Source organism: Hevea brasiliensis, chromosome 2 (assembly GCF_030052815.1).
Source record: "Hevea brasiliensis isolate MT/VB/25A 57/8 chromosome 2, ASM3005281v1, whole genome shotgun sequence".
NCBI classification, from domain to species: Eukaryota; Viridiplantae; Streptophyta; class Magnoliopsida; order Malpighiales; family Euphorbiaceae; genus Hevea; species Hevea brasiliensis.
The window spans coordinates 1,662,192-1,671,133 of record NC_079494.1 but is presented as its reverse complement, the minus strand read 5'-3'; the positions used below and the strand labels follow the sequence as shown (position 1 = coordinate 1,671,133).

The 8,942-nt window shown below is 36.2% G+C and overlaps 2 protein-coding genes across 6 annotated transcripts; one reads left to right on the top strand and one right to left on the bottom strand.

Annotated features, from left to right (window-relative positions):
• Positions 1-231: 231 nt before the first annotated feature.
• On the top strand, positions 232-2,141 carry LOC110661043 (NEP1-interacting protein-like 1). The gene is made up of 5 exons (XM_058131620.1): positions 232-633; positions 904-1,082; positions 1,175-1,258; positions 1,352-1,477; positions 1,852-2,141. Exons 1-5 carry the CDS (start codon positions 534-536, stop codon positions 2,029-2,031), a joined length of 669 nt encoding a protein of 222 aa, XP_057987603.1. The 5' UTR covers positions 232-533; the 3' UTR covers positions 2,032-2,141.
• A 135-nt stretch (positions 2,142-2,276) lies between these two features.
• Positions 2,277-8,350, bottom strand: LOC110661041 (V-type proton ATPase subunit B 1). Of its 5 annotated transcripts, XM_021819547.2 has the most exons (16): positions 8,192-8,342; positions 8,035-8,097; positions 7,881-7,952; positions 7,723-7,778; positions 7,523-7,621; positions 6,317-6,376; positions 5,353-5,464; positions 5,040-5,248; positions 4,416-4,544; positions 4,159-4,296; positions 3,830-3,980; positions 3,648-3,730; positions 3,263-3,310; positions 3,111-3,164; positions 2,938-3,021; positions 2,277-2,706 (listed from the first exon to the last, which is right to left on the bottom strand). In XM_021819547.2, the coding sequence occupies exons 3-16, from the start codon at positions 7,936-7,938 to the stop codon at positions 2,521-2,523; spliced, it is 1,467 nt and encodes a 488-aa protein (XP_021675239.1). In that variant the 5' UTR covers positions 7,939-7,952; positions 8,035-8,097; positions 8,192-8,342; the 3' UTR covers positions 2,277-2,520. The 5 variants fall into 5 exon arrangements, with proteins under 5 accessions (XP_021675239.1, XP_021675238.1, XP_021675237.1 ...); XM_021819546.2 differs by lacking the exon at positions 8,035-8,097 and having other exon boundaries at positions 7,881-8,000; positions 8,192-8,350; XM_021819545.2 differs by lacking the exon at positions 8,035-8,097 and having other exon boundaries at positions 7,881-7,993; positions 8,192-8,350.
• Positions 8,351-8,942: the final 592 nt, after the last annotated feature.

The window sequence follows — 8,942 nt, the reverse complement described above, 5'->3', positions numbered from 1 at the left end:
AATAAATTCAGGATCATTAAATTCAAATTAATTGATCAAATATCTCCATACCAAACAGGGCTTTACATGTAATTCCTTGAAGATGGGGATCGACAATAGACAATAGTCTTATTTGGATGATTTGCAGCAATTAGGAATATAATTTTCACAAGTGGTCGAGAGCTAAGAACTTAACTGACTTGCTAACAACTTCTGAAATTTGGTCTGAACTTGTGATTGACTGATTAGTAGACAAGGAATGGAGTTTTCAGATCGTTGACTTTTTCACGTTTAATTGAACTTCAAAAACAAGTTGATTTAGTCCTAAGGACTCATCGGGTCAGCTTTTCTCATGTTGGCTGCTGCTTTATATACTTGTTTCCTCTTGTATTCTAATATCCTTTGCTTTCCTCCTCATTTTTTCTCCCTGGCTGATCGTCCCTTTTCTTTCTTGCTGGAAGAAGAAGAAGAAGAAGAAGAAGAAGAAGAAGAAACTAGTATATTCATATAGTTGAGCCTTATTTATTATTATTATTATTCTGATAGACCAGCACATGGAGATTTACACATCTTTTTCTTCTTGTTTCGCTGCATGGGTTTCTGCAATTTCTTGCAGCTTGTTTTTCGCAATCTCTGCATTCGTATTCGCAGTAGGTGAGTCCCTCTTTTCTGGGCCTTTCTGTTTCCCTCTTCTGGCAAAGATATAAGAGTGTTCATGAAGGGTTATGTAAGGGTTGTCGTCTCTTTTCCGTGAAGGAAAGGATATGCTGCTCTCCAACTTGCTGGCAGAGGGAGACGCCTTTGACGAACCCCATGCTTCTATTTGAAGCTTTGATCCACTAATCGAACACTCAAATTGGTGTCTTCTATTAATTAATTTACAGCATTGAAATGGAAATTTTGATATTTTCTTGTTTTATATAGTTGGCACAACACTAGGAGCCATGGCTGGAGCTCGGGTTGGATTGAAAAGCAAGAGTGGCTTTCTTCATGGCGCCACAGTTGGAACCCTTATGGGGTGTATTCTCTCTGCCGAAATCTTCAAACTATCACTTGCTTTCTGGGATTCTGATGATTGTGTAGTTAGGTTCTTCATTTCTTTGGTAGGTTGTCTCTGCTTCCTTCCTTGGAACTACACTAGTCATTATGGTGGCTTAGAACTGAGAATTCATATCTTAATCTTTGTCTCCTAAAGATTGAAAAAGTTTCACATTGCCTAAAAGAAAGACTCATACAAGGAAGGCTTAGTCCAGCCATGAATGCTCTGCAAGAAACTCAGGTGATTTTTAGCGAGAAATACGTTATTGATTTGTGGTAATAAAATATATGTAAGTAATTAACTGTTCATTTCAATGTGAATGTGATGCTTCAGGTTGATGGTGTCTTTATAGCAAGCAAGGATGTCCGAAGGACGCAGAAAATTCCAAAGATTGAACTCGCAGACGAAAACATAGTAGATACCTTACGCAATGGAGCATCCTGTTCAATTTGTCTTCAGGTTTTCTACTTTATTGCCGTTCAGTTTCCATATCATTACCCTTCTTGAATACTTTGAAATAGACATGCCCAAGTGCCGGTTTGAAATCAGAATCGAACCAGTTTAAACTGAAGCCAAAACTGAATTAGAATCGATCAAAATCGATAATGAATCAGATTGAAATTGGCTAGTTCAGTTTCAGGTCAAAAAAAAATTGAAAAAAAAAAATTCAACCATTGAATTTAATAAAAACCAGAACTGAACTGAAACTAGGAAGAACTATGGAGGGCCGGTTTCCATCCCCTGAAACTTGAATTGAAACCTGCCTTGGCCTGGCCTACTTTGAAACCTGATGAATTATGTAATTTAAAATCTCTCGTTTCTTGTTTTGTCAGGACTTCGAGGTGGGGGAAACGGTTTGTAGCTTGCCCCATTGCCACCACACCTTTCATCTACCATGTATTCTTAAGTGGTTTGATGGACACTGCTCTTGCCCGTTGTGTAGAACAAGATTATCCAGAACGTGGATCAATGTAGCATGTAAAATGAGAAAAGAACTGCAAAATGCAAGTTAGCATAGAATAGAATGCAATGTGTGAGAATAGATTCTTTTACATCTTGAATTGTACGCATCCTGATCTAGAAATATGATGATGATGATATCAAATTATTGGTTGATGGGTTATTTTGTCTTGTGATAGATATTGCATATGCAAGGATGATTTATATGCATTTATTTTTACTTGACTTGGGATATAAATTTAATACAAAGGGGTTTGGCGTTTCTATATAATTTCCTATCATTTCCAGATGGCCGAAGTACAGAGAAAGGCATTACCAAATAATAACTGAAAAATACAATCTTCGCAAAAGCTCTCGGGGTCCTTAATACAAAGAATTCCATAACTGTAAAAACTAGACAAACAGATGCACTCCAGTTGAGAAACCATACCACTTTAATGGCTGAGCATGAAACTTGGTTGGAGGAACCGCATGACTCATGCCCGCTCTTATTGAGAAATGGATTAAAATGAGCGGAAGGCAAAACCACTAGCTCTATCAGCTCAGTTTGTTGAGTCACGGCTGTAATACTGGTCTAATGTCTTTGCTGGAATTCGGTGAAGAAGCTCACGAGGGAAGATACGAAGTAGTGTCCAGGCCAGATCAAGTGACTGGAAGATGTTACGAGTGTCATATGCACCTTGTGTCACAAATTTTCTCTCAAACTTATCCAGAAACTCTAGATAAAGCTGGTGGCCAAAAGAAGAAGGGGGTGGGGTGTGGGGGGGTGAGGAGAATATATTAGTATTTACCAATAATAAGTTGCATTGGATATAGAAAACAACCAAAATACACAAACGCGCGTGCACACTTAAAGCTATGCACACATAAAAAAAAGTCCTGTACATGCATCATACCAAGCAAAACTCCCATCAATTCATGAACACAGAGAGAGAGAGAGAGAGAGAGAGAGAGAGTACCAAATCCTCAGAAGAAAGAGCTTCCTCTCCAACCACAGCTTTCATTGCCTGTACATCTTTTCCAATAGCATAATTTGCATATAACTGCAGTTCAAAATCAAAGAGCAATTGAGTAACAGACCTTAAACAGAAATATGAAGTGATATGGAAAAAGGAAAAGAAAACACACACACCTGGTTGGACACATCAGCATGGTCTCGACGAGTCATTCCCTCACCTATAGCACTCTACATATTAAAAACAATAAAGCTTAACAATGAATTCCCTACTTGTGTATCTATCAGTGAGGAGGTGTTCTTAGCATGAAGAAATGACATGTATTTACCTTCATCAGCCGTGAGAGCGATGGAAGCACATTAATAGGCGGGTATATCTGCTCACAAGAAGAATCCACAATTACAAAGGACTAGTCCTAAAAAGACCTTTCATACGTTTTGCACAAAATAGTCACAAACTCATACATCACTATGTCCTGTACTTGAGATTTATTGTGCTAACAAAAAAAAAAAAAAATTTGCATGCAGATCATTGAAACAATAGAAAGTGTATATCATTCTTGCAAAGGAATGGTAGGAAATCAACTTAAATTGGCAGAGATGCTTACAAAGGAAATTAAACATGGACAAGGGTACAATTTTTGATACCTGATTAAGAAACAATATTTTAAGAGATATGGGTACAAATTAACAGAGTGTAGGTGTCCAAATCACCTGCCGATTGTAAAGTTGCCTATCAATGTATATCTGACCCTCAGTAATATAACCGGTAAGATCTGGGGTGGGGTGTGTGATGTCTGTTCAAAGACCAAAATCAACCGTAAATACAAGTAGAATGATATGCTAGGCAGAACGTTCTTTTAGGAATGTGCTTTTTGGAAAATGAAAAAACTTACCATCATTAGGCATAGTTAAGATTGGAATTTGAGTGATAGAGCCCTTTCGGCCTTCAATACGCCCTGCACGCTCATAAATTGTTGCCAGATCAGTATACATATACCCAGGATATCCACGCCTTCCAGGCACCTCTTCTCGAGCAGCAGATACCTGGGGCCAGAATTGACAGCAGTAGGTTATGTCAGTCAATTGCATAAATTCTGGTAAACACATGGCAGAAAAACTGAGATAACTTCATGTTCCAAAGTTTTTTTTTGTCTATTGCACTGATTATTAGTTAAAGCAATATGTAACATGTCCAGAACACTTGACAACATAAATTTGTTACCTCACGAAGAGCATCAGCATAGGAACTCATGTCAGTCAGTATAACTAGAACATGCTTCCCACATTCATAAGCTAAATATTCTGCAGTTGTGAGAGCAATTCGAGGGGTGATAATTCTCTCAATAGTGGGATCATTGGCCTACACAACAGTAATATATTGACACATATGAATGTTTATAGTAACCGCCATTTGATAAAGAAAAGGTAGACAATAACCATACCAAAGGAAGAATTGGAGATCAATTTATTTAAAGTTACCAAATTTAAGAAAAGGGTCACTCTCTCCATTGACCCATTTTCCTCAAAATCACGCTTGAAAAATTGGGCTGTCTCCATGTTTACACCCATAGCAGCAAATACGATGGCAAAATTGTCCTCTTCCACATCCTACAGAAAAAGTCATGGCACAGGGTAAAACAATTATGTGTTTCTCAAATTCACTAAAAAGAACTATAAATAAGGCAAAGAAAAAGTAACTAATGTCCACATCTCAAATAAGGCAAAAGCATATTAAATAATGCAATTTGAATAACTTTTATCCAAACTACAATAATTTCTTTTCCTTCAAGCTCAATTTTCCAACTAAGAGGACAATTCTGAACAAAATTGTATCTTAAAAGTCACATCCCCTTAGAATGATAATCAACCTGATGAATTATGTGGAACTGAAAATGTAGAATAAATAATTGGACATGAACAGTTGGTAAGGAGCAATTCTGACAATACATTAATAAAGAAACAATTACATTGAGGTCAAGTGAATGAGATCCATAAAAACATATGAAACTCGCTTCTAACCAAACAAATAAGAATAACTGACCTCCTCAAGCATACTTCTGAATTCCAGAATCATCACTTACAGCACTAGAAGGCATAACATACCTCCAAGAGATTTCCAGATTTTTCAAGCCTCTTTACAAGACCAGCCTGGCGACAGATCTGCGCAGCTATTTCATTGTGAGGAAGACCAGCAGCAGAAAAAAGTGGAATCTTCTGACCACGAGCAATGGAATTCATGACATCAATGGTAGAAATTCCTGTCTGTATCATCTCTTCAGGATAGGTTCTTTCACTGGGGTTGATGGAGCTTCCTGAGAATGACAGCCAAAGGCGTTGTAATCAGAACCAAAAATAACATAAAATTTCAAGCATCCAATGATAGTGCAAATAAAATGAAATCCATAATTTATCATACCAGAAATGTCTAGATAAGCCTCTGGCAAAATTGGAGGACCATTATCAATGGGTTTTCCAGAACCATTAAATATGCGACCAAGCATATCCAATGATACAGGAGTTTTCAAAACCTGCAGAATAAACATCATACGAGAGAATGGCACTAAAAAAATGGAGTTCAAAGAAGAACTAGATATCAAGTAAGGAGAACAGCCCACAATTTCAATATGTATTCACAAATGGGACATAAGCATATGAAGCAGGAAAGGAAAGCTAGCAAGGCATGTGAATATGGGACACAGGCATGTATAATGAGAAGAAAAACTAATACCCCTCCACCCCCCGCAACCACTTTCTCCAAAAAAAAAAAAAAGTGCATATAGTTTAATATGCAAAATTATCTTCCTTAATGAGAACTTTAAAACTAACAGCTAACACTACAACTAAAAGAAAAAATTGATTAAATAATCCATGAAATATATACAAGTGCTAAATAAACTAAGTTAAAAGGAATGAAGTAAGCTTCTAAAAGTACAAAATCTTGCTCCTTGCTGCTTTAAAAATCCTAAATATTTTATCAATTAAAGTAATTTATAGAAATTGAGAAAGATCTCAAAAAATTCCCCCCCAATCCAGAATTCAAAATTTTCGAGTTGAAAAATGGAAAACCTCTCATTCTCATATATAACATCAAAAGGGTGTAGAGCAGAAATCCTGGCTGAAAAATGTATTTAATTTCATCAAGTAGAATGTAGTTCAAATGTGTCTGAAAAAAAAAAGAAAATTTCCTTTGACCATAATTGCAGGTACACCATCAATCTAAGCACCAATCAAATTACTGAAACTATGGATTTCAAAGATTCTTGTATTTTGTACAAATTGAAAATGGTGCCACTCAGACGTTTACCAACATGTCTCAACAAACAGTTGAACACCCAAATAACTGTACCAAACTAAATCCAGAAAGAAAGAAAGCTTTGTACCTCTCCTGTGAATTGCACAGTTGTGTATTTGTTGTCAATACCAGATGTTCCTTCAAAAACCTGCAAAACGGAAAAACAGAAAACCAGATTGTTGATATTAAATCAGAGGAATGGTCAATTCTGATTGTCCAGACTCATGAGATAATGAAAGCTCATTGAGCAGCAGCCTTCAATCAAACATGGTGAAGAAATTAGGCATAAGCCAAAGGCCCTTGTACAAAGAACAGTAAGTCAAATTGTCTCCCAGTGTAATGATAGAAAACTACACGGCAGGGTTAAGGAAGAAAAACTCACATGATCTTGCTGTAAGTCCAGGTGTCATACATTGCAATTGCATAAAAATAAAATATTAAAAAAAAAGTGAACATAAAATTACGTTCTTGATTCTATCTAGAATTATGAAAAGTGTGACCTTTCAACAGGTATGGAATACGTGGACACAGAGCATGGAAAGAATGAAAATGATTGTATATGAAATGACTAGGCTGCAGCAACCCACTGGGCTGCTGCTGATTAACAGCTATTAATTTATGCACCCTAACTCAAGGCTGCAGCACCAGAAATATAATGATAGCCTAATAAAAGTCCAAGATAAAAATTAAACATAATAAGAAAAAAAGGAAAAAAAAAAAAAAAGCCATTATTCGGGGAAAAGAGAAAGAATAGAAATGTGATAGAATCAGAAGAGGAAAAAAACAGTAACACTTAAGTCCGCACCATTCACTGGTGGATCCCATCTTTTCAGTTCTTTTTATTTTTCCCCATTTATTTCCGCACCTTGCTCAGGCCACACCCTAGCAACCAAGTAAGTTTAGAGAGAAGCCCATGATTTAGGTGCAAATTATAATCGATCAATTGAAATTTAAAAACAAAACCTGAGAAAACCAAAGATTTTAGTAGTAATACATATTCGAGTCATGCTCAATTAACAATAATTTTTTATGGACAACTAACAAACAATTTTTATATCAAAATGGGTGGAGAGAGAGAGAGAGAGAGAGAGAGAGAGAGAGAGAAGGGGAGGAAGCAGCTTCTCCTATGCTTCTGGGGCTTTCATGATAACCGGACAGAAACACTAGAAAAAAGAGTTACGAAAGCAAGCACTGTAATCCAATGAACCCAACCACAAGATAAATGACAAATAAACTTTAGCCTGCTATGTCTAGACACAAAAACACAAGCTTACAACAGCAGCAAATACCACACCTGCACGACAGCTTTCTCCCCATCAACTTCTAAGACCTGGCCACGCCGAGTTGTTCCATCTCCCAAGCGAATATTAACAATCTCCTGGTACTTTGGACCCTGAAACATTTGAAAGATTATGGTATAATGTAATTACATAGATATCAATTTAGCTAAAGCACAGCGGTCACAGAAGAAGACAGCAGATAAGGGACATAAACCTTGACTTTGTCGAGAATAACCAGTGGCCCGGCAACACCAGAGACAGTTCTATACTCTGCAAATAAAAAATAAGAAGCAAGACAGAAGCTTTTTAGCAAGAAAATAACCAAGATCAAATCAGATAAACAATTCAATCGAAGAACATGCAAGAACTCACCCATTCCAATCTCTAGAGTTCCCTCCTCCATATCAAAACTCTTCTCTGCCGCTCCCATCTTTCACGTCCAATCTGATTGATCAAAAAACAGAACAAGGAATTGATTTTGACACCTAAAATCTCCAATCGAAGGAAAGCAAAGACAAATCAATACCTTATTGGATCCAAACAAAGGAAATTCACTAACACAGAGTAGAATTGAAACCTTGAACAGGAACTTTAAACACAAAACGATGAATAAAGTTTGTGGACATGAAATTAAAAATCTAAAAGCAAGAAGAGATCCGATAAAGTTAGGAGAGAGGACGTACGATAAAGGCTCTATCAGAGGAGAGGTTCAGTTTCAGCTTGAATTCAACCGCAATGACGAAAAATGGGAAAATTTCTTCAGGAAATGAACTCGCTACGGTTCGCTACTCGATCCGGTTTTTTCCCCGTTGACATATGTGTGTAAGTGGGTTCATGGTTCAGCATAACGGATGTGCGTTTTAATTAACTTTAATATGTTTTAATTATAAAAATTTTAAATAGTAAAATAATTAATTTGTTTACTACAAAAGATTTATTTTGAGTTAAATTGGAATTGAAATATAAGATTTCAAAATGAATTTGATATTATTACGTTACTGTAAAAGAAAAATATCATCAGATATACTTTTTATTTTTTTAAATCAAATTTATGCAAAATATCTATTAATATATCATTTTATGGGTAGGTAAATGAAGAGGAAGAATATGGGGGAAGGAAACTACAAAGAAGCTTCTTGATAATTGTCGTGGCCATTAGCCAGGCAGCGTGGCCTAACACATGACTCGCTAGAACTAGAGGACAACGTGTCCACAACTTTTACGTGGGAAAAGCCAAACCAATCAATAACATACATACAAACATTGCATATTTTAAATGTAATGCCCAACAATCATAATCTAATTGTTTTTTTTATTAATATGTGGGAAGAGAAAAAATTAAACCCAAGTCTCTCAAGTCTAATATAAGATTTACAGATGGGCTCAATAGACAGAAAAAAAAAGAAAATTATCGTTAAAAAAAAAAAATTCACA

Coding starts and splice junctions, on each gene's coding strand:
- LOC110661043 (XM_058131620.1), top strand. CDS start 534: ATGGAGATTTACACATCTTTTTCTTCTTGTTTCGCTGCATGGGTTTCT. Junction 1,259..1,351: donor ATGCTCTGCAAGAAACTCAG/GTGATTTTTAGC, acceptor GTGATGCTTCAG/GTTGATGGTGTCTTTATAGC. Junction 1,478..1,851: donor CCTGTTCAATTTGTCTTCAG/GTTTTCTACTTT, acceptor TTGTTTTGTCAG/GACTTCGAGGTGGGGGAAAC.
- LOC110661041 (XM_021819546.2), bottom strand. CDS start 7,938: ATGGGAGCGGCAGAGAAGAGTTTTGATATGGAGGAGGGAACTCTAGAG. Junction 7,622..7,722: donor TTATTCTCGACAAAGTCAAG/GTTTATGTCCCT, acceptor CAAATGTTTCAG/GGTCCAAAGTACCAGGAGAT. Junction 6,377..7,522: donor GGGAGAAAGCTGTCGTGCAG/GTGTGGTATTTG, acceptor TCCGTTTTGCAG/GTTTTTGAAGGAACATCTGG.